The 27,225-nt window shown below is 39.7% G+C and overlaps 1 protein-coding gene across 3 annotated transcripts in view; it reads left to right on the top strand.

The window, feature by feature from the left end:
- Positions 1-27,225, top strand: part of efna3b (ephrin-A3b) — a 99,423-nt gene that overhangs the window by 6,267 nt on the left and 65,931 nt on the right. For 2 of the 3 annotated variants that reach the window (XM_015038535.1, XM_015038534.1), the window contains exon 2: positions 129-352. In XM_015038535.1, coding sequence (XP_014894021.1) covers positions 243-352 — 110 coding nt within the window. In that variant the 5' untranslated portion in view covers positions 129-242. The remainder of the gene's footprint in view (positions 1-128; positions 353-27,225) is intronic. The other variant, XM_015038536.1, reaches the window with a different exon arrangement.

Raw genomic sequence — 27,225 nt, 5'->3', positions numbered from 1 at the left:
TTTTCCCAAACAACACCCCTTAAAATAGCCCGTTTTTGGGGATGCATGCGGGAAGCTTTTTTTTTTTTTTTTTTTTTTTTTTTTTTAATGTTTTTCATTGTTTTTATTGCCTCCTTCTCGCTTGTTAGGCATTGCTGGGATGTTTGAGCCGCGCTGTTTGGTGGGGTGACCGAGAGAGAGAGAGGAAGAAAGAGAGAGAGAGAGAGAGAGTGGCCGCAGAGACCGAGAGAGGAGCCGGGAGCATGGCTCTGGCATCGCTGTCTCTTTGGGTGCTTACGAGTCTCACCTGGGGCAGCGTGCTCCAGGTGTCAGCCAACAGGCACTCCGTTTACTGGAACAGCTCCAACATACAGTAAGATCCCCGTCTTTATCCCTCTTTATCTCCCTTATTAATACTGGACGGCTCGTTTTACACTTTTAATGCATTTCCTGCCCTCTTTCTTTCTTTCTTTCTTTCTTTCTTTCTTTCTTTCTTTCTTTCTTTCTTTCTTTCTTTCTTTCTTTCTTTCTTTCTTTCTTTTTGGTATTGCATGCCCATCTATTTTTTTCCCCTCTTGATGGAAAAGGTTGCACAAGCCCGAGAAAGAAATTCAGTGGAGCTATTTTTGAATCCTGCTCTGCTAGACCCCCCGCTGTGTGGTCAAGGTGGCTCCAAAACATCTTTTCAACACCCTCTGCTCCACAGCTGCTCAGACATATTTGTACTCCTGCTCCTTGTCGTCTGCTTGTAACAGTTTGTCCCCTCCACGTTCATGCATAGAGAGAAGGAGAGAATGTGACTCCTCCATCTCCCGTCTCCTCTGTCTTACTGCCTTCTCTTCTGTGTGATTCAATTAGGAGCACTTCTTCATGCTGACCCCATTGTGTTGCAGCAGTGTCACTGTTCAATCTCTCCCTCTCCAAGTTGCCATCTCTTTCTGTTCCTCCCTAACTCCCCTTTTTCGTGTTTACACACAGAGCCTTAGTCGTTTTTTTTTATCCTCCTAATCCTTTGCTCCTCGGTTCTGTCTTGTTTTTTATCCTCTGTTTTTTTATTTAAACATTCTCCTCTTGAGTTCATGTATGGCTCTGTGCCACTGGATTTATAAGGAATGCAGCACCAGTCTGCAGTGGGATAGTAAAAGTCGTTCATGCAAATGTACATTTATATAAAAACGAGCCCATTTGGATGCAGTTTGTCTCGGAACCATCAAAGTATTTTCTTTGAATCTTGTTTGCAGATTGATTTATTGAGTTCACAAAACAATTCAATTACAAAAATTGCCTTATTCTCTCTTACTGCACTTTTTTTTTTTTTTTTTTTTTTCCTTTTTCTCACCGTGGAGTGAGTCCTGTCTTTGTGAATGGTTTCTGGTACTAGGCATCGCTCAGAATACCTTGTTCTGCAGCATCTACTATTTCCAAGGCTGAGTATTGAGAAAAACAATGATTCTGTACTATTCAGGGTACAAACATCATGTAAGGCTTGAGAAAATATGCTGTTGTTCTCAGGCGGGCGGGGGGACATAAATTATTTTTGTCCGCCGGCGCCAACTCCAAGTGTAGGCCAGCAGTTTCTAGCTTACGGCGTGAAATAAAACTATTAGAGGCGAGGGAGATTATTTCATAGCTCATAACTGGAGAGCTGTAAGTAGTGGATAAAGTAACAGAAGTGGAAACCACTAAGGTGTTAGTTTGTGACGTGTTACTGGAAGCCTAATTGCAGGAAAATGCTGCACACTTAGTGCTCAAGTGTTTTAGCTTAAATTTTCTTGCTTTTCTCCTCGTAATTTAACATCTCCCCCAACTCCCTTACTTTGAGCTATAATTTTGGTAATAAATGCAAATGAAATTCCACCTTCAGTTTTTTTTATATCTGAGACAGAAGTTGTTTTTTGCAAGGGTTTGCTTAAAGGCCTAAAGAAAAAGCAAAGGAGTGGACGATCACACAATCAGCAAGGCGCAACTCGAGCAGCGCTAACCTTGACAAAGCGTGCTTTTAGTTCTGTCATTCGTCCGTTGATCTCTGCTGCACATTCGCAGCCAGAAGATGTATTTTCTTTCCAAGACAAAGAAATAAAAAGAATACGGCGCATGCCTAACCTTTAACCTGAAGCTCTTGGACCCGAGTTCTGCAAAGCCCAGCAGTTTTTTTTTTTTTTCCCCCTCCCTTCCTACCGCTACCGTTTTCATCCCAAAGGCAGAATATTCTTAGCTGCTGCAGTGTGAGTGTCTTTCACAAAGAAAAAAAAGAAAAGAAGAGGTGGTTAATTAAAGAACATTCTGATCTCTGTGGACCTGTCTCATCCTTGATCCTAACATCGCAGCCTTTTCTTTTCCTGTTCTCTCTGTGCTCAGACACCATGACAGCGGCCTGAGCAGTAAGAAGCAATAACTTTGTTTTCAGAGATGCACCGATCAATCGGTTGGAGGTTGAAGCCTGACAATTTATTCCCGATCAGCTCTGATTGGTGATTGGCAAATCAAATGCTGAGAATTTTTTTTTGTTCTTTTTCAAATAATGCACTGATGCCAAAAACATAATTTTTGGTTTTGGAATGAATCGACAAACAATGAGGATTTTATTACACATTTTAGGATGTAATAAAATGCAGGTTAAGAAGGTGTGCTTTGATGCATGAATTGAGATAATGTTGTAAATCCATCATTCTCTGTTAGATTCAAAATTTCATGTCTGAAAAGCACAATGCAAAATTGTCCTTAGTGTGTCGTTTGAGAAAAAAAACAAAACAAAAAAAAACAAAAAACAGAATCGACCCATTTCCCCTTGATTGACTGTGATTGGTGATTATCAGGACAAACATTTTTTTCTGATTGGTTAAATGCATTAGCAACTGAAAACTCCCACTATTTGTATTTTATACATTTATCAATAAGATTGTTTTTCAGTTTAATAAAAAAATAAAAAAATTCAAAGGCTTGTATATATCGAGAACAATAATCTCTCTTCTATCTGTTAAGTGGTTTAGTCATAGACACTCAAAACCAAGGCTGATTGTAAACTACCTGCTGCCAAACTAACTACAGTACTTTTCTGCTATTATTCACGCTATTATTATTTTTTCTATTTTATTACTTTAAAATGTTCTATCTATCTATCTATCTATCTATCTATCTATCTATCTATCTATCTATCTATCTATCTATCTATCTATCTATCTATCTATCTATCAGGAAATTCCTTCATTTTCTGTTGGACTTAAAACAGCAATAAAAAAGAAAACACACTCCAGAAGGGCAAAAATATTCAGTTCCTTTTATTCAGACTCCAACATGCATTTTGGGGAAAAGTAAATAAGTATCAGTAGGGTCACTCGTCCCACCAGTACAATTGCTTCCCTCAAGGGGACGCACCACACTTTGAGAATCTTTGCTGGACAGACAAGAAAAAAAGTCTTGAATCAGAAGGTCAGACTCAAAGAAAACCAAAAATCTGTATCCTGCCTGATGAATGCATCTCCAACACCCAAGCATACCATTCTTAGTTAATTTGCAGGCAAAGAGCCACTGATGCCTGCATGCAAAATACTAAAGAAAAAAAAAAACCTGTCCAATCGCCTCTTGTGTACAGCAGAAATATGTGTTTTTTTTATTTTTTTTTCTGTTTCCACCATTTATTTTAATCTCTGCCAATAGTTACAGGCTTGGCTGGCATGCCTTCTAGCCACTGGCGGTCAGCCTCCCTGGAGTTCCTCTAACTCGCAGCGTAGTGCGGAGGCTTGCAAGGCCAATAATAAGCTGTACTATTGCTGTCAGTTTGAGTGGTAAACACATTGTAAAGCCTCGGGATGCTGCAGCTTCCCGAGCAGCTCCCAACCTCGGGCCACTCATCAACCACAAGAAACGGGCTAGCAAGGATTAACAGCCTCATGCACTGACACATGCAAACAGATGCACGGAGCTTGGGAAATTCCAACAAGTTTGCACACACATTTCTGGAGGTTTCTCCCTTATTAAGGCATAAAAGTGTCTTCAGATGCGTGTTTTTTTATGTGCGGGAGTAAGTGTTTGCTCTGCTACAGATGTCTCTGTTCACTGATGGGTGACGGAAACAGAGACGAATCCATCAGTCCGTTAAATCACACATTATCTTCCACCACCTGGCAATTAACCACCGCTGTGAGCAACCGTATACATGTGTACGAGTGTAATTCAATAACACAGCCGTTAACTTGATTAGCGATATCTCTCAATTTATCAGTTGCATATTTTACAAGCGATTACGTCCTGTGGTTTTGTTGTTGTTGTTGTTGTTGTTGTTTCTGCTCATATCGCGCTCAGGCGTTCGTCCATGACGGTGTCACCTCTAAGGCAGGTCGTTGAAACGTGGCCCAGCTGTCGCTCGCGGCGTTTTTCCATCGTAATATCGAGCTTCCATATGTTTAGTAATTGATCTCGAGCTGGAAATTGTTTTATGTTCATGCCGCTCATTGAAGAGAGTGAGGAGAGTCGCATAGGCTGGGAGGGAAACAGTACCAGAGGGAGTGATGCTGCGAGAGGACAGAGGAGGAAAGTCCAGCAGGGTGCAGATGAATTTTGAGCTGAATGACGAAAGAAAAAGGGGGCAAAGGGTCAACGCAATAATAGTAATAATGCTCAGCTCTGGTCAGGTCAGATGTTTTTTTTTTTTTTTTTCTGTGTGTGTTTTGCAGGAGAGAGAGAGAGGCCTGACGTTCTACCCCCCTAGCATATCATCAAACCCAGTTGTATCCCAGATCCACTTAAGACCAAAGTATGTCTGCTCAAAGAAAGCTTTAATCCGAGAGCTCCACCTGCATGCCTCGCGTAAGGAAAGCCGCACCATCCGTCCTAATCACATGACACGAGGATCAGATAATTCATTAGTGAAGAATAATAAGGCCGTGCCGCGTACATGGGTGAATGGATCCGGGTTGCCGGGTGTGAAGATGTGCGTGCAGATGCTCTGCACTGAGGCCTCATTAATTAAAAGCAATAGGGTACTCCTGCGTGATGGATCACTGGTGTTTGCATAATATGATTCAATGTTGTTGGCTCTCCCATGCTGCTGCAAGTCTCTTTGTGGAAGTAAATAATATTTTTTTTTTCTTTTTTCTGATTGGGAAGGTTTTTTGTCTTGTAAGTGAGCCAAGGAATACGGGACATGCATGCTAAAAGGGAGCAGGGGGGGGGGGGGATTTCTGTCGCACCTCATTAATAAGTTGGATTTTTTTAGGACTGTGCTCAGGTTCCTCTCACATGAAGCCCTCTCTGTGGGAGGTGGTGCTTTGTGGGGTACCTTAATGGGAAACTGTCAAATTAGGTTGGTCTGACTTTCCCCACTACTTTAAAATGTGTTTCCTTGCTTTGAGATCTTGTTTTTCTTTTCTACGGCTACGCTTTATTAATGTTCGCGTTCTTTCAGGTACTGACCAAAGCTCTCTAATGCATTAACCTCACAAACATGCCTTTTTTGCTGAATTGAACCAACACATAAGAGAAAAAAAAATGCGTTGACCTTGATTTGTTTTAGAAAAACAAACCCAGAGATATTGAGGCGATAAATGTGTCTTGAATGTTTTATTCTTTTCAATAGATTTTACTGTAGTGACTGGCCAATCAGGTGCATTGCTGTGGAAGTGGAAGAGAGATTGAAGCGCTGGCACTGATCTAGTTTTGAGACAGGATAGTGCCATGGTCGAGATTCCAAGTAAAGCAGTGAAGATGCAAGTATCGAACGGCCAAAGAGCCACATGGATCAATATTTCTCAATCGGCTCTAATCTGACATTGACAGTTGAGTTTAATGTATTTATTCCTTTCCCATAAATGTAGCAAAATAAGAAAAAAAAATGCATAATTTTTTTGTCCACAAATGCATGATCAAGCAGTGTGTTCCTTCAAAATTTGGCAGAAATGTTACTGATCAGGATGTTTTTGTTTTGTTTTCAACAAAACAAAACAACACCAAAAAAAAAACAAAAAACAAACAAACTGAAAAAATAGGGTTGAACCAAAATTGGTTATTTTTTCAAATTTAGGCAGTTTGGTGCGGAGCCAGTTTGACTAAAGCTGTATCTTAGGATGATAGTGTCTTAGGAACAAAGCCAATGCTTCCTATGAACTTATTTTTAGTTTTCAGTATTTCAAAAGAGCTGACCGTGCAGCGTGGTAAATTTAAAAATTAAGAACTGCACAAAAGCAGTGGATTTATGCAGGCTTTGTTCATTTCCAGTGGACCATTGAGTGATCTGCTTAAATAAAAGTAGTGCATGAGGCCTCCTCTCAGCTGTAGCCCCTACAAGTTACTAATGGGCCTTGAGTTGCAATACGGAAAATTAGCTCAAAACAGGAGGAATTGCTATTTGTTATTATAAATTGAATAATCATTAATATTTTTTTTTTTTTTTAGTTTTTATTTTTTGGGATACCTGAGATCTGGTTTCCATTTAGCTTTCTGAACACGTGCTTGTTATCTGGAACCTCATCAAGACACGTGAACGATTTTACAGGACGGTGTAAATTACTTAAAGGTGTCACTGTGAGGGTGAGTGATTGCTTCGCACACCGTGGTGCTTTCTGAACAGTAGGAGGATGATTAAAAGCTTCTCTCTGCTGCTGTCCATGACGCCCAATTACAGCAACGTTCCTAAACCAACAGTCTGACCGATGCACCTGGGTTCTGGCCAGGTGTGCACAGACGCGAAAACGCAGGGAGTTCAAAATTGTGGAGTCTTTCCTTCTGTGTTGCTGGTTCAATTGCTGACCACAATCTGCTGCTCTACTGCACTGATAGCTGCTAATCTGATCGCCAGGGAAATATAGTTGTTAAAAACACAGAAGGCTAGAGCCAAAACTGGCATCTAAAACCACTTCAGGGACTTCTGTGTTAAACTACTGTTGTGTGTTATATGGTGAGGGGAGGGGGTTAGAATGGAAGTAATTAGGTAAGGCAACAATTTTACTTGATTAGAGATATATTTTTACAAAAGTTTCTTAGGAAACACTTGAATTAAAACAAGCAAAACTGGACAAGAATCAGAATGAGACTTGTTCAATAAAAGCTGCATGGTTTTAATATTTAGGAATATATGGAGGCAAAGAAAGTCCAACACAACAATACAACACAACCTGGAGGAAGAAAAGAAAATGTACTGAGATATAAAAAAAACAGCAAGAACTTAAAGAAGCAAAATCTGTTTGCTTCTTCGTAGATTTCTTCTGTTATTTCTTTGTTTGCACAAGTTTGCACTTGTTTGATGATGAAACAAAATCATCATCAAACAACTTTTAATACCAGGCATGGATAGCTTGGGTAAATATAACATACTGTTTTGAAATAATGGTTTATATTAGTAAGGGAAGAAATGTATCTAAACCTGTTAAGTTATGAATTATCTGTGATTATTTGCATTTTTTTTTGTTCAGTTTTTTTTTTTTTTGGACAGGCTTTATTACTGGCTAACCAGTGCAATCAAGAACTTGCTTATTGGGAACCTGTTTGACAATCTGAAATAGGCTAAAATATATCCAAAATAAGCAACATCATGCCTCGATCTGAGACATTTTAAGAACAGATGACAAATTGGTCAGTTCGGAAAAGGGCTATCCTCTAATGCAGAGAATGTTGAAGTAGCAGTGAACTCATCTTGGAGGTTAGTAAAGAACCAAGAACATAATTTAAAGCACTGCAGCCCCCACTTGTCTAAATGAAGATCAGTGCTCATGATTCAACAGTAAGAAAGAGAGAAAATGGCATCCAGAGGAGAGCTAAACATTGAAAACCACTGATGACCAAAAAAAAGAAGAGTATAAAGATCCGTCTGACATTTAACAAAAACATCTTGTGGATCCTCAAAAATCTTGTGAAAATATTCATTGGACTCAAGAGACGAAAGTGGAACATTTTTAAAGTTTTGCCCACTGTTACATGTGGCTTAAAACTAACATAGAAATTTCAGAAAAAGCACATCACATTTAAAGTAGAAGGTAGGTAAAGGTAATTTCATTTTTATAGCACATTTTCAGCAACACGTTTACGGGAATTAAAAGGAAGTACAAACAAATTTAAAGCTGTGAAGCATTCAGCTTTTGGCTGTTGTGGAGCGTGCTGGATAAGAATATGTTTGGCATTTTTTCAATAGTTAAGCAAATGATCCAAACTGTCTAAGGAATACAAACGGATACTGTTCAATTAGTGACGCTGGCTGTAATAAGAAATGATGAAAAGGGTTGAACAACTTTTTGTACTCTAGAAATGTCCAGCATGGCGGGTTCTATAAGCGTCATCCATTTTTTGTGACTTGATATTTCGTCTCATAGAGTGAAATGACTGCGTGAAAATTGTCCTCTAATTTCCCTCGGTTTTAGTAACAATATGGACGTTTTCAAAAAGCAACGTCTCCCACCGCGAACGTGTTGATGAAAACACGCGCACCGTGTCACACATGAGACGTTGTTGATCTTAGTGTTGCCCTGTGAGCTGATGCCTATAAGCTCCAGGAGCGTAATCAGGTGCTAATAACAAGGCTGTGATGTTTACAAGCTGTTTCAAAGTGTGTTAGGCATTAGCGTGCATGAAGTGTGTGTGAGCGTTTTCACTGATACCTACTCTATTTCCCACAGGCACTGGGGATTTTGAGGAGGAGGAGGAGGAGGAGGGGGCAACTAATATAGACTCGCACGCACACACACATGCAGATAACAGATGCTCATATGGTGTGTTGATATCATGGCTAATGATAGCAGCGTAGCAGCAGTCTGAGGCCATATGCTGAACCCGATCAGAGCAGAGCGGAGTGGCCTAACACATATAAACTCTACAGATGAGACAATTAGTGCTCTGCTACATAAAGGCCGAGCAGTTTCATGTTGGATGGCTGCTGTTTTCATCAAAAGCACATGTTGAAATTGATTGCAAGCAGACAGAGCGGCTACACGGGGCTGCTGTAGTCTTGACAAAAATGGAGAAGCCTAGAATGTAACGGAGCAATGATTGTTTTCCTTTTCTGGAAGAGTATAAAAACAAAATTAGTCTGAAAAACTGTTTCCGTCCGTCCTTCTGTCCGTCCATCCATCCATCCATCCATCCATTGTAGTAACGTAACTCCTCAGTGGGCAGAAATTATTGTTAGTTGTTCAGCCTTGATTGTGAATAATGTCCAGGGTTTCTCTCAAACAGGTTTCGTAAAAATTAATTATGCACAGAGATGAGAAAGTCTCACAGAGTTTGAAGGTTCGATTTAGCAGCTTAAAAAAAAAAAAATAAGATTCCTCGCTTCACCGAACTGCACAGAATTATGCTTCTTCCATCCACTGAGAGAGCGTGGTAGAGAGCGAGCGAGTCTTTAATTGAGGTTTTATCCATTTAAGCTGTCACTAAGAGGCCAACTCTGAAACCTTTTAACCACTCTCCTCTCAGTAATGACACGAATCAGAGAGGAGATGTGTTTGTGTCGGCGATGTGGTGTGAACGGGCGCGTGTGTGCGCATGTGTGTGTGTGTTAGCGTTCGCAAAGCGGGAGGGTAATTATGCGGAAATTGGGAAATGGCTAAGTGAATTATGACCTTGTTTCAGCAGAAGGTTTTAATCAGGCCCAGCCAGGCCAGAGAGGGAGGCAGAAAATGTTTGGCGCAGAGAGCACTCTGATGGCAACAGCGAGCAGCCGGCGAGGCTGACACTCAGCCTGCCTCATGTGTCAGAGGGAAACTAGTCAATCAACACACCGCTCAGAGAGATACCGTCAAATCGGAAATCCGTTATCCTCGGTGAAGAGGCTGAGTGTATTCTTTAGTGTACTGCTTGTTGTATCATTTTTCAGTTTTTTTGTAAATCTCCTCAATATTTGGAGTTGGGACAGATTACTGCAGTGCTTTCCACATTTTTTGAGAGGGGGTGGGGGTTAGCATCCCTGGTGAGTATATGTGTGCGAAAGTGTCTAAATAAGTTGCTGTTTTGGAGACTTGGAGATCCCAGGATGCCACTGTGGCTGCATTTCTTTCTTGAGATTTATTTTTTTTACAGTCCTCCTTACTGTGGGTGGCAGCAAGATTAACTTGTCCATCACATGTCCAGTACTTTTAGCATTTTAGTGGTGGCTCCGACTGTAGACATGGCCAAGTTTAAGTCAGTAGTCATTTTTCTTTTAACCTGTTTTCCGCAGTTTATTATGAGATTGGCCTCTGGTTACATCATATGTTTATTCCAGGGAAACAGGACATTAGATTGTCTGATCAAGACAGAAGATTAAACAAATCTTCTGTTGTTCTTCTCTGCCGCATTTATGCGCTTAAATTATTGATTGGATTGTTTAAAGAAATTCACTTTGAGATTATGCTGCTGTAATTAAAGATATTGGTTGAAGAGTTCTTAATAAATCTATATATGGGGTGTAATCCTGAAGGATGTTGTTTTTTAATTTTTAAAGTTCTGTATTGAGCTGAGCAATGACTGATAAAGACGCAGTTTTTTTTTTGTCAAACTGGGCAAAAGATTTAATTTAGCCCTGATTTTGCCCTTAAAATACCAACCTAAATTTACTAGACTGGACTGTATCTCAGTCTGTTTAATCTTTGTAAGTTAATCTTTACTTTCCAGTAATGAATGACAAGTTAGATGCACCATCCATGAACGTCTACTAAACTTTAACTTTTAGACCAAATTCATCCCGTATTCTGCCCTCAGGATATCTGATTTACAAAATTAAACATCTTTTCTGCCAAAAACTGACCTTTGTTGTGGTGATTTTGGCTTCACCGAATGTTTTCATTGTGTGTTTCAGCTTCAGTGGGAATCAGAGGTGCCAGATTTGATTTGTCAGCTTTTTGAGAGTTAGCTAACCAAAGTTAGCATGTGGTTCACAGCTCACTGTTGATGCTAAACCAAAGTATTGCTTCAGTCCAGACTACATTTGATCCTCTTTCATCTGAAACACTTGAACTAATTAAACCTGAGCTCAGATAGCTGCAAAAATAACTGAGATCTTTAAATCAGTGCTTGGACTTTAGAAACCTCTATTCTGTTTGTGAAAGCATAAAAAGGGAGAATTAATTGTAGCACCACCTTACAATAATACAGCAATAAGTAGACTGGTCAAACCTGTACTCGATAAATAAAGCGGAATATGCACGTTCCAGCTGGGTGCAGCTGATTCCCACAGTGTTATATTCAGGTTGAAATATTTTGACATGCAGTCTAATTCCATCAAGTTGCAATAGAGCAGAGTCAGACTCGGCACGTCATGAAAGGCCAGTTGTTTTGATGCTTGTGTCTGAGTAGACAAATGGCCTCGCTGCTTTAAGTTCAGACTAATTGATTAATCCTGCTCTTCAGATGTGTGTGGGGTCAGCAGCTCTGCTGCGTGTCAGCCTGCGATGCTTCTGGTCTGGCTGTCTGTTTCTGCCGGTGTTCGATCGATGGCGTCCTGCAGACAATCCACTCTTCTCCTGAATGTTTCAGCCTGTTTTCTCTCTCCCTCATCCAGCCCTCCCGTTCTCCTCTCTGCCTCTCAGTCTTTGCTGTCGGCTCGGCCTCGAGGCATCATTTCCTCTCCTCATCTGCATCAGTGTACGCTCTCCAGGCGCTCTTCACTTCAGACAATGAGCTCTCACCATGCGTGCATATGTTTGGATATTTTCTGGACAGATTGCTTTATTACAATGAATTCCGTCTGTCTTCCCATCTTGGACAGCATGTGGTCAAGTGCTAAATCTCATCAGAAAGAGAAGCCCTTCACTTGTTTTTAAAGGGCTTTTGACTGTGTTTATGAATATATCTGAATCAATGATTATTTTCTAATGTAGAAAACATAAATTCCAAAATATTTCATGTTTTTTTTTTCATATTTTTAAAATCTGGATCTACTGGAAACCAAATTGTAAATCTTAATGATCATCAGCACAATGTCATGAAATTTATAATCTGTGTTGTTAATTTAAAGGGCATTGTAGCTACACATTTCCACACCGTTTGTAGTGACAGTACTTGGCTTTCAACCTTCAGCTACAATGAAACATTATAATATGAATGTTTGTTTTTTTTTTCCTGTCAAAGCATCATAAAATATGCTTGTGGAGATGTGGAAGTAATATTCATAAGTAGCTACAGACCAACCCTTACTTGGTCTGTTTTCATATAGTAATGTTTTTCTACATATTTTTGTAAAGATAAATCATAATGGCTTGTAATAAATAATATCTTTTCATATACACTCGGGCTGTGCGAAATGGAGTTCTTTCAATGCTACTTTGTAACTAAAGACAGAAACTGTATCAAAAAATAAAATGACTTTGAAATATTTTGAAGAAAAAAAATGAAGCCAATTTATACACAATTAGTCATAATAACAAGCAAATGAAAACTTTTTCATTCAATTCAGAAGAAGCCAGCCTAATTATTCAGATTACACATACCTGTCACAACGAACAGTGTTTAAAACTTACATTATATTGCTGTCATTACTGTCTTTCGAGGACTGTTCATTTATCAGAAGCACCTGCCAAATAAACAAATTAGTTAGGAGTCCTCAGCATTTCTCAGATCCCTGTAGGATGAAACTGTAGTTGCTAACATTCACTGGAGGAGCTTAGAAGAGTAACAGACTAATGTAAAGAAGCTTTTAATTCTCACATAATCAAAACTATAGATAGACAATGTGTAGAATAAGTCAGCAGGCAGAAGCTTCCATTTTCCTTGGAATTCACAAAATAAATGAAAATCCAATATTTTCTGAAAGCATCCTTTAATGAGTCTCAGTAGAAAAGTGCAGCATCAATTGCCCAATCTTTCAATGCTTTATCTTTTTTATGTTAAGGGTATTAAAAATGTAAAGAACCTAGACTCAGGGAGCTGCACAAACTATGAAACAATTGGGCGTTATCTACAGTAAATGCCAGGAAAACATTTCCTGTCAATTTATGCTTGTGGAGATCTCAGGAATCTCAATTCAATCAGGGAAATACTTCTCCCATTGTCAAACTTTAACTGGAACATCCCTTTAGTCAGTTCAGGCAATGGTAAACCTTTTAGCAACAAACACTCCAGGTGAGTTTGGCCATAAAACAAAGGATGAGTGGAAAAATACTCCATGCCCACTATTGGATGCAGTGGAGGAAATCTTATTGAGAGCACTGTTTCAATAAGACCTTGAAAAAGCAGGCTAGTTACAGTAAAACATTTTCTGACAACTGAAAATGTGTTATCAAAAGGTCTTTTGGCAGACATGTTGCCAAATCAGATATTCTTCCATAACGATCTCAGCCTGTAGATGTAAATCTTACATAGAACCTATGGAGTGAGCTGAAAAGCGGACAAAAAGTCTGTAAAGCTGCTGTTCTTACCTTGCTATGTATGTTGGAGAGTTGTGTGTTACACTGGTCTAAGCATGAGAATGTAAAGGTGGTTTTTATGAAGTATCAAGGTCTATCAGGTGTTGAAAGCCTGCATGACTCTTTTCACGTGGATTGAGATCAATGGTGTCTAGTTAGAGTTCAACTGAATCCAACAAGAGTTTGATGTTTTTTTTTCTTGATGACACTCATCTTTTATGGCTTTTCCATATTTAAGGGTCAATTGACCACATTGGAATCAAAATTCAACGCTCTGAGTGATCAGATTGTTATTAAAACTGACTTCATGACCTACTTTCAGAATACGAAAGTAGTGCCAGTCAGTGCAAATGACTGACAATTAGTTTTCAATGTCAGTTTTAAGAATCCATTATGCACAGGTTGGCATTGCTGCTTTATCTATATTGTGGTTGTGTAAATGGTATGGCAGTGACACACATGGTGAGCATAAAGAGCGTGTGAGAACTTCAAAAAATGTCTTGCAGCCTGGCTTAGCTGATGATTAAATAATGTATGATAAAAATCAAATACTGAAGTTTGTAAAAGAGGCACAATTACCTAAGGCAGTTCTTGAAAGGAAAGATGTACATGCAGTAGTATGAATAGGATGCAGAAGGAGATCCCGGATTGTCTTGTAAGATTGCTCAAAGCGACATAGTGAAAAATTCAGGTAGAGAGATTTTGTAAAATGTACTCAACTTAAATGTTGGATTTTTCTAAAAAAAAAAAAAAAAAAAAAAAATCTTCCTACGAAAAAATTTCTTTTGGGGTTTTTCAAAAATGTTTTGTCTGGGTTTTATGAGTAACATCCTTATGTTTTCAACCTTCCACAACATGAATATTTTTAGGTTCACGCATGTTTACGGGAAATGCAGATTCATTGCTCGCTCGAAGTAGGAACGTTCATTAAGGGATGACTGAGAGCTAGCAGTTCTGGCTGGCCCCGGTTCCAACACCCACGCTGTCTGCAGGCTCTGCTCTGTGCTCCTACGCTTTGAGGTGCAGAAATATGCTAGTGCTGCACATGAATGAGCGCGTACGATCTTTTGCAGCCCAATCGTCTCTCCTGTTCGACTGTCTTGCTGTTAATTAGAGTGTAAAGTCCAAGACAGCCGCTTGAGGTGGATAGGTACGCTGTCTTATTCTGCTGATGGGATAGAAGGGGAGACGACCGGAGGAGTGGGGGGTGTCCGTGGAGGATGCGGGGGTAGACGGGTTCCCATAATGAATGTACTGCAGTTAAAAAGGATTCTGTGTCACTTCCCAGGAGAGTGGGAAATAAAGGTGGTGGAGGAGGGAGAGAGGAAAATGTGGGAGGAGATGTAGTAGAATAGGATGTGTTGATGGAGTAGAGTTCTTCACAGCCAGGGAAATACTCCTCCCATTCCACTATGTGCAGACACCAGTGTGTTTGAGTATGAGAGCTGGTGCCCACGGCCCACGAGTGTCCCACCCACCCCCATTTATCCACCCATACATATGCACATTTCTTTTTTTCTCCACGTTTACATCTGTTTTCATTTCTCCCTCTGTATTTTTCACTTTCATGAATGCACACGCATCCTTTTCACTAACATTCTGGCACATGCATATATGTAGGGAAAACTCATTTCACAGGGACAATCTCTGTCATTACCTCCCACAGATTCCTCAAGGGAGTTCATTGTTATTTTCTGCTAGCCGCAATCAAATGAAATAGAGAAAAGAGAGAGAGAACGCACTCCTCCGCACATAAACAGATAGAAACACTCACTCTATCCAGTGCTGTTTGCTAAAGTGTGATTGAATAAAGCATTGGGATGCCAACTGTACACCCACTTCCTCTACGCGTTATGAATAGCTGCTCATATTACTACTACAATTCCTTTATAATGTATTCATTGAATTTTTAGACATTTTGTCATGTTACAACAATAGACATCATTTTAATTTAATGGAATTTTGTCCATTAAAGTTGTGCATAATTGTCAAGTGGAAGAAAATGGACACATGATTTTCTACAGTTTTATTATTATTATTATTATTATTTTTTACAACAAAACATCTAGAAAGCGTGGCTTGCATTTGTATATAACCCACACCTTTTCCTCCTGACTAATACCATCTTGTCCATTCAGGTGGAAAGCCTGGATAGGTTTTAGCTGTACCACACTAAGAGTGACGTTATTGTTTTATAACCTTACTCTCTTTTAAATGCCTCCATGCCTTGATCCTTGGCATGTCTGCTGTGTTCCTTGGACTTCATGATGTTGTTTGTTCAGCATTGTTCTCCAACAAACCTCAGAGGCCTTCACAGAACAGCTGGATTTATGCACAGATTAAATTACACACAGGTGAGATTTATTTACAGATTGGGTGACTTCTGAAGACAGGTGCTTGGTCCATATTTTATTTTAAGGGATTGAACACCAAATGAATGTCTAAAAGCAAATGAACACCAAAGGTTTTTTGATTTTTATTTGGCAAAATATATACATGCCAACTATATGTTAGTCTATAGCATAAAATCCCATTAAAATACTTGAAGTTTTTAGCTGTAAAATGACAAAATGTAGAAAGTTTCACGGTATAATAATTCCCTATAGCTCGTTTAAAGTAATCGCTACAACATCTGTGATGCGCCAGGTGTTGCTGTTTTCTGTAAAATTCCTTTGACCCAATCAAAAAGCATTGCCACCATCGTCCTAGACCAGTTTTTGCTCAGCAGCGTCTGCTGGTCTTTTTACAAATTGGACAGAATAAGACCTGGCAGAGAAAAGAAACCTAATGGAGGGTGAAGGGGAAGGACAGAGGGCACCAAATAATAGAAAAAGAGAGGGCATTGCAGAACAGTGGTGCCAAAACCAGGGACAATTGTAATGAAAATGGCTGTTCACATGACCACAATAGTGCCTGAGTGACAGCACTAAAGCAGCGCGGACGAGCTTATCCCGATCACTCAGGGCCTTGACTGGAGAAATCACAATGCCCTGGAGATCTGTCCTTTTTGGGCTCCAAGGATCACAGAGCGTCCACGGTCCCCCAGCCTTGGCCCTGAAACGTCCCCGACATTACCATATCAATGGCGTCCCGGCTGTTCCGCCAAGGAGCAGGGCGGCTAGCGATAGTGCTCCCGGTTAGCATCAGGAGCTATTCACTGGGATGTCAATGCTAACTCAATACTCTGTGTGTGTGAATGGAAAGACGTGTAAGCTCACTCCTGTAGCGTGAACCCGTGTCTGCAGAGCATTCAGGCCTCTGTCTGTGCCTGTATACGAGTCTGTGGGTGTCTCGCTTTCTTGCTTTATCTCTCTGGCTCACTCTGTTCTCACCTTCTCACAAGCACTTTCAAGGCTTGGATATTTGTTGAATAGTTTTGTTATGCCAACTGAAATGAGTCCAAAGCATAACAATTCGTACTAATTCTCCAAAGCTGACATCCAGTTTATTTTAAATCAGAGTTTCTCTGATGCAAGTTCAGATCAGACAGTTAAACTGCTCATTGCTAAAAGAGGTTCAAGGTCACACTTACATCTTTCTTGTAAGTACTGCTGTTTAATAATTAAAAAGAAAAAAAAAAAGCAAAATACAAAACATTTTCTACCATGAAGTTAGGACAATCATTCTGCTCAGAAAAATATAATAAACCAGCTCAGATTAGGTCACACCACTAATCCCATTAGATGAAAAAAGGCTCTGTCGATAATATTTTTAAACGCTTCGGTTAGTCAGAATTATTTATATTGTGAGTCACTCACTTTTGTAAAGCCCTTTCTATTTTGGTGACGCCTAAAGATCATCACTGATATAGTCCTCTTTAAAAACTTCCTGGGTGCACCCCTGCTCAGCAGTCTTAAGGAGACGTTCAATATATGCAATAATATTCAAGCATTGGTACGTTTGAAATACTTTGAGCGTAACGCGCTAAATTAAAACTCACTTAAGGGTTATACGCGGTGGATTTGACGTATGCTAATAGCAATCATTGTTAATTGAAACTCCACCTCTGCGGCAGAATCCGCTCAGATGGGATGCCACACTCAAAGTCCGGCTTGATATGAAGTCATGAGCCCAGTAGAAATACAGAAACCTGTTGAGGAAAGTTGTGCCATGAAAACTGATTTAAATGCTAGATGTTTCCGCTCTCACCGGCCACTTAAAGTCTCAAGACCAACTCAGCCACTGCACACCTTAGTCACAACGTTTTCAGACGTGTGCAACGTCGGCACAGTACGCCACATGTGCACCGACGAGTTTTAACTTTTTCACTGAACAATATTCATTAATGTTGGTGATGTCTGACAGTCTGACTTCTTTCTGCTGACACTGCTGCTCTTTTCTAAGACAGTAAATACCAGAGGGATGGGAAACCTTAAATTTCTCCTCATGGCATTATCTCTTTAAACCCTTTTCCAGTATCATAACAGGTCATTCTTTCAGCATTATCAGTTGGTTCAGCCACTGCAAGTTTGAACTCTTTCTTGTCCTTGCAAGGACCCAGACTTTGGCTTAATCTTTTAAATATATTGTTGGTCTGTACTTCAGGCTCTTTGCAGTAACTTTAAAGATTTTGCTTGGACTTTACTGGTTTACCTCATTGTTATTTCTGGCCACTCATTGACTCATTCATACTTCACAATTTAAACATTCTGAGTTGTGTGTGTGCTTAAAAGAGAAAGGAGATGCTGTATTTTTTGTTTATTTATTTATTTTTTTTGACTGTTCAGCTAATAGTGCTTTATTCATCACCGTTTGTGGTAACTTACTATTATTTCCTGTCAGTTAAATTGGATTACCTTTGGTATTTTTAATAGACTCAACAAAAAACATCCAAGTACCTAAAGATCCAGTTTAAAGCTGATCTTTTAACACAAAGAGTTAAATTTACTTTGTTAGATTGAGTGGACACCAGATACCTTTAGTGTATTTTTAATAAGTAGTGCATCTTTTTTACTAGACAGCAACACAGTAGGCAGCATTTAGTTACATTCCTAAAGATATTGATATTTATTGCTGCTCTAGTGTTGCTGGCTGCTCATAAAATCATTAAAGCAAAAATGCCAACAATACTTTCAGTTTTCACGATAACGATGACATGATAAATTCCCATTCCTTCTGGCATCTTGCCAGTGCTTGTTCCCCACCTCTCACCAAATGACCACTGGAGGTAGTCAAAGCCAACGTGAGTTTGTGTAAATATGATATACAGCATAAGGATTTATTGCTTGCTGGATAAAAGGACAAGATTTGATAGGGATCTTAACCTTCCAAATGTCTTCTGTTGTATTCTGGTGGTATAATAAAATGAACTAAGCAAAGTTTTTATATTAAAACTAGAGATCCACCACAACCATTACATTGTTAAGTGCTCTAACTTACTTTACTCACTCCTATGGTCGTTGGAAATGGGTATCCCGTCGCTTTATACGAGGAAAGCAACTTAAAGCGTAACTTAAGATTCTTAAGGAACTCTGCATTGTTTGAAAGTCGGCATTCAGGTATAAAATCTGCTCATTCCTCCTCAGAGAGGGTTTGCTTTTGGCAAAAATGACTGAAAGGGAGCGGTTAAACTGGGTTGGAGATTATGTTGTGAGAGCAGGTTATTCCCTCCATGTGCTGTGAGGATATTGTATCACGGGACTCCAGCAGTATATGGCCTTTTATGTTGTTAAAATGGCATTAGAGATAATAGTCAGTAAGGGTACAAGCCACAAAGTAGTCTTAACCTGATTATTACGCAACAGGGAGGAAATGGATAAGCTGAAGAAGAGGAGCCGCTTTTTAAATGTTGCAGAAGGGACGGAAAATGAGAGAGAGAGAGAGAGAAAGAGAGAGAGAGAGGGAGAGATTTGGAAGATAGTCTATTGGGAAGAAAATCAATTCAAGTAAAGAGGATAAACTAAATGAGTGAGGAAGACAGGTAAGATATTGGCAGTATAGATGTCCTGTTTTGTCATTGGAAATTAGAGTCACAGGGCAGGACCTTGATTTCCAACTCTCGTTTTAATCTGTCTGTCTCCACTTGAGATCTGTCACTGAGTATCGGCAGAGAACTGAAAGGTTATCATGTGGCGTCAGGTAGCAGGCCGACTCCTGGTAGCGGGTTTGTCATTTGTAATTAGAGAGAAAGGTAGAGTGGCTTGTTCCCCCCCTCCTTAACTCTCCTCTGTTCTCCTGCTGAGGGCTGTCTCTGAGTATCGACAGACAAGCAATGAGGCGGACACTCTCACACAAATACATGCACTGACACACAGTTGATGGGCCAAGTTTGATTCCATTAAGTGGAGTTTGTCAGTTAGCCGGTGCATCGCCAGGCTGAATGCTGATGGCCGTGTTGCAGATTCCCTCAGAGCTGAACAGGATCTGGAGCGGCTTGTTCCAGACACTTGCAAACACTGAGGGTGATTGAGGATTAAGCAGGCGTTAAGGATACAGTTACAGCACAGACTGGAAAAAATATTTAAAAGTAGGAAGTATGAAAACGAGCATGGAGAAATGTCTAAAAATTCCATCCATGCTCCGTTGATTCTCTGTGTATCAATCAGTTTACTCAGCCATGAACTTGTCGACCCATCTCTCCATCCCCTGATGGTTTTGTAGGTGCCAATCTTAGAGTTTGACTAGAAAAATCTGTTATTTGCACATAGAGAACGATGACGTTTGTATTTGCTAATTTGGGAACAAAAACGATACCCGAGTAGAGTAGACCCACAGTATTTGCAGGGATTAGGGACCACAATCACCCGTGAATTGCCAAAATCTGTGAATACCTGAGAGCCCAATTATAACTGCTTATTTTAATAGTTCAAACACAAAATATTCCCTGACATGCATTATTAGACACAGTGGAACCCACCTTGATGGACTTTCGTTTCTCTGCTCTTTGGAGTACAGCCAGTCAGTACAAAGGATATAAATGGTGCTTCTGGACTGGTTGCTTTGCAAATGGCAAGTCACGTAGCATTGCAGCTTAACATTCCTGCTTCCTAAGCTGCATTTTCATTTAACTAGCTCAGATTACCTTTAAATAATTTGATTATTGTCAAAATTTCTGCAAATAATTTCTGGTTATGTTCCACAGAAAAATCTGCCAAATAGTGAATCTGTGGATACTAAACCACAAATATGCAGGGGTCCACAGTATTAAAAAAAATAAAAATCTGGTCTCAAAAAGTATGGATTTTTAACATGAAAAGACTTCAGGAACTCTGCAACACATGTTTCACACATATACAAATTGCTTATCTTGGGTTGTACGGCCATGTGTTCATGGTAAATGCACTTCTGAGTCGTGGTCATGGTTAATAAAGATTCCTTCTAGAGAGAAGGGTGAAGGGGTGGGGGTGTCTTTGGAGGTGCAGGAGCGAGAGATAATAGGAACAGGCAAAGAGGAAGGTTGGAGGGCTGGACTGACCAAAAAGAAGAAAATGAAAAGAGGAAGATAGATGCTGAAGGTGGGTTCTCTGAGTATGAAAGCCTACGTGCCTCCTTCCCTGTGCCCATTGATGTATTCTAATGCTAAATGTGTAATGCTGGGCCTCGACTGGTCTCCGGGAGAGACGGGGCTTTGATAGACACAGGCGAGCCCTGGGACAGATCCCTTTGCATGCCATTCATATGCATATCTGTGTTTGGGTGTATGTGTGTGCGTGCATGTACAAACTGTTATTTAAGCAACTGTTTTTAGTTGTTTGTGCCAGTGGTAAATTGCTCTCATTTCCATATCAATGTAAGCATGTTTTAGGCTGTTTCAGCATCACACACACACACACACACACACACACACACACACACACACACACTAATCCCAAATTAGCCCCGAGAAGCATGGTGGATTTCTGGTGTACGACTTTAAGGTTTAATAGCCGACAGCTCTGTTTGTGTGTGTGTTTGAATTTTCCACGGAGGAAACATTAAAAAGATAGCTAGATTCATGTGTGTCCACGCTGTAATAGGACACATCTTTTCGAGTAATTCAACATCTGCAAAAGAGGGCAAAACATCTCGCCAGCCTGTCCAGAACCACCTCTTCAGTGATTCTCAATTACAATCTAATTGCCAACACTCCATGACATTTGAGTGTCAATTTTGGATGGGGAAAGTTGCATCAGCTCACGCTACAAATGAGGTTTACTGGCAGATGAGGTTTCATGACAATAACACCAAATGATTCAAGGACTTGTAGTTGGTATGAACTCACTGTAAATGTATTTGTATATTGAGGAATTATTGTTGTGATGGGGAAAAAGAGATGATGGCCCGTCAAATGTAAAAAATGTCTGCTTCGAGCCAACATTTGCTTGTTCGGTGCATCTTTAGACGATCCCCAGAAGCGCCATCTATTTACCATTTCCAAAGTCAGACCATTTGAGCAAGAGGTCAGGTATGAACTCAGTTTGCAGAGGAATAAATGTTATTTATCAATTCATGGAAATAAAATATGGCAAACCTGGTGTCGAAGTTAATGACTGAATCAGCTGCTGTAGGTATGTCCTTAAAATAGGAATGCGCACAATAGGATTTGCACCAGATGTCGTTTAAATGAAATCTATGTTTTAATGTTTTGGTTAAAAAGAAGTAAATATGAATGGGATTTTAGAAGTATAAAGCAACCCCAAGGAACATATTAGACTGAGACTGCCATAAATGTGATGTGTGGTTGGTCTTTTTGTTTGACTTCCTGTTGTTTTTGGGTGGATTGCTTTGTTTGCCATGAGTTGCGCTTCCTAAACGATTACAGCTTGAAACTTCTCACTGGGGAGTCTCACATGTGGACAGATTGCAGCACTTATTAAGACAGCAAAGCGAGGAGTCGGGGTGGGTGCTTAGTGACTGTGGAAGACGGAGAGGTTTGGCTGACTCTAAAATGAATTGTCTTATACTCTCAAGTTTACTTTTATGAAAATGTAACATCAGGTTCTGCAAGACTGCCTTCTCGTCGTTTTCCCATCTCCTTTATATCTCACACATAAAGCAATAACAAATCCCATTTCACACTGATCTACACACTGGCCTTTAACGCCCATTTTATGCCATGTAAAACTCAAGCTTATATAGACATCCAAATCCCACATATTTTTTTACGATTTGTTCATAAACTGATATGTTTAGGTGTGTTATAAGATACTGTGACTAAAATAAATGTGAGTCTGTTCGCTGCTACTTCTCATACACTATATTGTCAAAACAAGTTGTCGCTTTTCACACACATATGAAATTTAATAGGGACCTGGGCCACTATTTGAGGCTATAACAACTTTAACTCTCCTGGGAAGACTTTTCACAACGTTTGGAGTGTGTTTATGGGAATATAAGACAATTTTTCAAGAACAGCATTTGTGGGATCTGGCATTAAAGTTGGACAGGGAGATCTGGCTTGTAGTCAGCATGTGGTTGTGGTCATGGCTTTGTACAAACCAGTCAGATTCATCCACATCAAATTAGCTCAACTTCATATTTATGGAGCTAGAAGGGGATATTCCCAAACTGTTGCCATAAAGCTGAGAGCAGGTAAATCTGCAGCATAAATAATTTATTTAACTGGCACTAAGGGACCATACTTGACCAATTTAAAGCAAATCCAGACCATATATCCTTTCCACCAACACTCCATTTGCCACAATGTAGTCAGGCAAGTACTATTCTCCCTGCAACTGCCAAACAAAGGACGTCTCCATTGCCTTAGGGCTTAGTGGCTTTAGTGACTTAGTCCCTTTACACTACTGCTTCTTGTGCTTTGTTGTGTACCTCATGATCTAGAGTTTGGATGTGGCCACTTGGCCATAAAAACCCTTCCTTGGAACTCTCTACACACCGCTTCTCAGTTAGGCTGTGTGCATACTTGATGTACTCAGATTGTCTACACAAAACCCTTTCTCAGGTTTGCAGAGATATGTCCAAAAGAGTGGAAATATCCGTTGAGCAAAAGTCGTGTGGATGGAAAATGCATTATTGGTGTCAGAGATCAGAGGAGAACGAGCAGACTGTTTCAAGACGATGAGACGGCAGTAGTCAAAATATCAGCTTGGTGCAACCAGTGTATGCAGAATATTGTCTCTGAATACACAATCTGTGGCCCATCTGCGTCAAAGTTTGATGCACATGAGCAACCGCAGCAAAAGCCCACATGAGGTGTGACTCCTGTCAGTGAACAACAGAAAACCGAGACTACAATTTGCGTAGTCTCCTCAGAATCGGACATTGAGAGATTGGAGAAGTGAGTCCCAGTTCCAATTGCAACATTCAGATGATGGGGTGAGAGGACAGTGGAAACATAATGAAAGCATGGATCCTTCCTGTCTTATATCAGCAGGGCTGGTGGTTTAATAGTGTGGGGAGTATTTTCCTGGGATACTTTAAAAACCTTGCCATCGACTGAGCATCATTTAAACACCACCGCCTACCTGATGATATTGGCAGAGTGAAGGTGTGTTGTGAAATAGATCTTCTCTAAAATCGAATCTTAATCTATTTCGGTGTTCTGAACATCAATCCCATCAGTGATGCTCCATCCACCTCAGGTCTTCAGTTTGATCTCCCTGACCTGGATTTTGATCTCCTCCTTTGCCGCTTCTTCATCTGGTTTCAGTTCCCCTACACCTGCAGACACTCTGAGCTGATGTTTCATGGATCTTGGAACATACTTCATGTGTTCCATATCTGTTTTTGAAGGCGATATTGGAGTGCGATGGGAAGGTTGCGAAAGAGTCACTGCCTTTACATTTCTGCTCCTTCTGCCGGAAAGTTTGATGGATCTTTCAAAACATGGCAAAACCCGAACGTCGGTGCAAACCACGGATGTTGCTTCTTCTTCTGCTTTCGAATGGGGGTGTGTGTGTGTGCGTGCGTGTGTGCACCTGTGTGCTCTGGATGTTATTTGATCTCATTTTGTTGTTGGAGAGGCGACTGTTCTCTTGCTTTATGACCCACCCTGTTGGGAGATATTCAGCTTCACCTGCCTCTCCTCAACTATCCATCATCCGTCTCTCGGCAGACAAGCGCACTCCACTCATCTTATTACTTTTCTACACCCTCCCAGAAACATTTAAGACTTTCTCTCGCTGGCTTGCACTTATATGTGCTGTACGGTACAACCAATGTATTACCGTCAGTCTGGCTCAGACCTCACACGCACCAAATTTGATAAAATATGCATTTTCAGGGGCTGAATTCCTGCAAAAGAATGAGATGCAATATTGAAAGCATTTCTTTACGGGCTGTGAATGCTTCTAACAAGTTAACGTAACACAAAATACTAAATCAAATTGTCTAAATGACTTACCAGCTACAAACAATGATTTTTATTTCATTTTTCCCCCACATATTCAGTGTTATTCCCAGAGCTTTTCCCTCTATGAAAGTCCATAAAACGGCTGTTTCATATTTCTCACCAGGGGTTCATAGTGGGGAAACATATTCAAAGTGCTGAGACACATTCACAGTAGAGGAATATGAATTATTAACTATATGGAAGTGAATACACAGATATTATCATATGATTTGCATATGTAATAGATGCTTTTGTGGCAATTTGATTAAAATGATTTAGGATAATCCACAACTGGAAAAGTTGAGGAAAAAAAAGGAGCAGGGCTATCTGGAGTGCAATGGTGTTACAGACCATGATTGCGTGTGTGTGTAGGTGTGTGTGTGTGTGTGTGTGTGTGTGTGTGTGTTTGTGCATGTTTGTGTGGGTGTCTTACAGTCTCATATCATTTCTGTGTGTGATTACAAGCCATCGCTGTGTGAAAACAACGCCGCTTCTTTGTTAAGATGTTAAGTGTGTGGTAAACTGAACGGTGATGACAACTCCTCTAATGACGGTTTTGCACACTTCATCAGCTCGCTCGCCTTCAATATTGCCTTGTATCGCTCTCTGGCACCATCGGCACCTAATAGTGTGTATGTGTGTGTGCACAGTGGAGAGTGTTTGTGCATCGCTTCACGATGTGTATTGCTTTGTAGAGCAGTTACGATTTAATAGGCATAGTAGAATGAGTGGTGCGTTAATGCTCCGGCAACATGAAGTAATGACACAATAAAACAATTAAATATGGTGGAGGAGAATTACTTTTTGAACAAGAAGCACCTTGAGGCAATTTGGACTGTGAACAAATAAACAAAAAAAAGAATAATCAAGCTTATTAAAAGCTCTTTCTTTCTCTCCTTCTTCCTTTCTCTCTTTTTTTTCTGCATCTTTATGTGTAATGCAGTTGCACTGCTTTAATTAGCGAAATCTGCTTTTGTCTCTTTAGAAACTGAGTTGAATGCAACTCTTATAAGCTGACAAATAATTTGCATTTAAGGCATACATGAACACCAATATCAAAAATTTTTTTTAACCCATACGTTTATGTAATTTGTAATAAAATTAGACGTATCGTTTGCCATGTTTACATAAAAATCATAAAATGTCAAATTTCCAGATGTTTCCCATAGACATTGTGGAAAAACTCTGTAACAGAAACAGACTGGTAAGGTTCATGCCTCCACAAAGATTCAATTTATCAGTTGGGTATGGACTTCAGGACCCTCCACATTCATTGGCACCTCTGGTGAAGAATATTTAAGAAATAGCGTTACACTGATTCCAGTTTTGTCAAAAAACAATTTTTGTAAAACATGGATTTGCCAAAACCGATTGTAGCCAGTTCTGATTACTCTTTGGGCATGAAGGTATAAGAACCTAGTACGTTAATTACTAGGTAAGTAAGGTATTTAATTACCTAGAAATTAATTAATTCAATTCATCTGTTAATTAATTGAAATAACAGATTTTTTTCAAATCCTCACCTTTTGAAATTGATGAAGGAAGGAGAAAGTTTTATTTGATATTTTGCAGCTATTCTTTAAAATGGGGAAAAACATAGAGCAACAAAAAAAGTTGACTACAAACTGAAACTGCGATAAACAAGGTTGGACGAGGATCCAAGTTTATTTAAAAGATTTCAAAGCTCAATTGCATCAGATATTTTTTGGGAGTCTATGCTTCTGTGAAAAAAAAACAAAAAAACAAAATAAAAAATACAATATAGGTCCATTTGCAAATGTTTTTTTGTGTGTTTAAGAGCAGACGTTAATGTGAAGAATGAAGAATTTTTCAGGAAAATGTAAAAAAAATATATATTTATTTCATTTTTCACAAGTTTGTTTTTAAACTTTATCTGCTTCTTTATTTTTCCCCCCATCTCGAGTTGGTCTCTTTGCAGACATTCAAAGGAATCTGCTGTGAATTTAAGATTGAAAACCGATTTATAGAGGTTACTTCTGTGTAGTCACTATATTTATCTTTTGAGAGATGGAAACTTTACCCTTTACAACCTCCCTCACTTTGCCTGTTTTTATTCTCCCGATCCTTGTCAAATACCTCCCTCAAGCTCCTTTACCTGGAGGGTCACATCTCTTCAACTGAGGAGTGATGAGAGGGGAGATAAAATGACGGGAAAGAAATGAGGGAATTTATTATAGAATGAATGGAAGGTGTATTGGTTTTTACCAAGGAATAAAAAGTGTTAAAGTGAAGCCACATGTAATAAAGGAAGAGGGAAGAGCCATGTATGTATAAAAAGGATTTTATTCTGACTTCATGCTTTGTCTGTAAAGTGATACATTACACCAATCATCAAAGACTAAAGAGTGTTCAGCCTGGCTCTTCATAATAGCACAAGAAGAACACAGAATGGAGCGTTACATCGTTCAAGCTGTTAAATACTCCAGTTTCATGATGATAACGACCCATCACATCTTGTGACCAGTTACCAGTTACACTCTCAAGTAACATAACAGCCTATAGTTTATCCTTATCCTCCTCTGGTTCACATTCACAGAGCAAACGTTAAGCTCCTGTTACACAGTTTTCCATCTTTCCATGCTGTGGTACTAAATGCAGTTTTAAATTTGTGAAAACGTAGACATTTTGTGGACCACAAGGTGCTGTCAGATC

This window comes from Poecilia latipinna, unplaced genomic scaffold (genome assembly GCF_001443285.1).
Source record: "Poecilia latipinna isolate Pla-1442-1.1 unplaced genomic scaffold, P_latipinna-1.0 Scaffold444, whole genome shotgun sequence".
NCBI lineage: Eukaryota > Metazoa > Chordata > Actinopteri > Cyprinodontiformes > Poeciliidae > Poecilia > Poecilia latipinna.
Note: the sequence above shows the minus strand (reverse complement) of the source record. Positions and strands in the feature narration are given on the sequence as shown.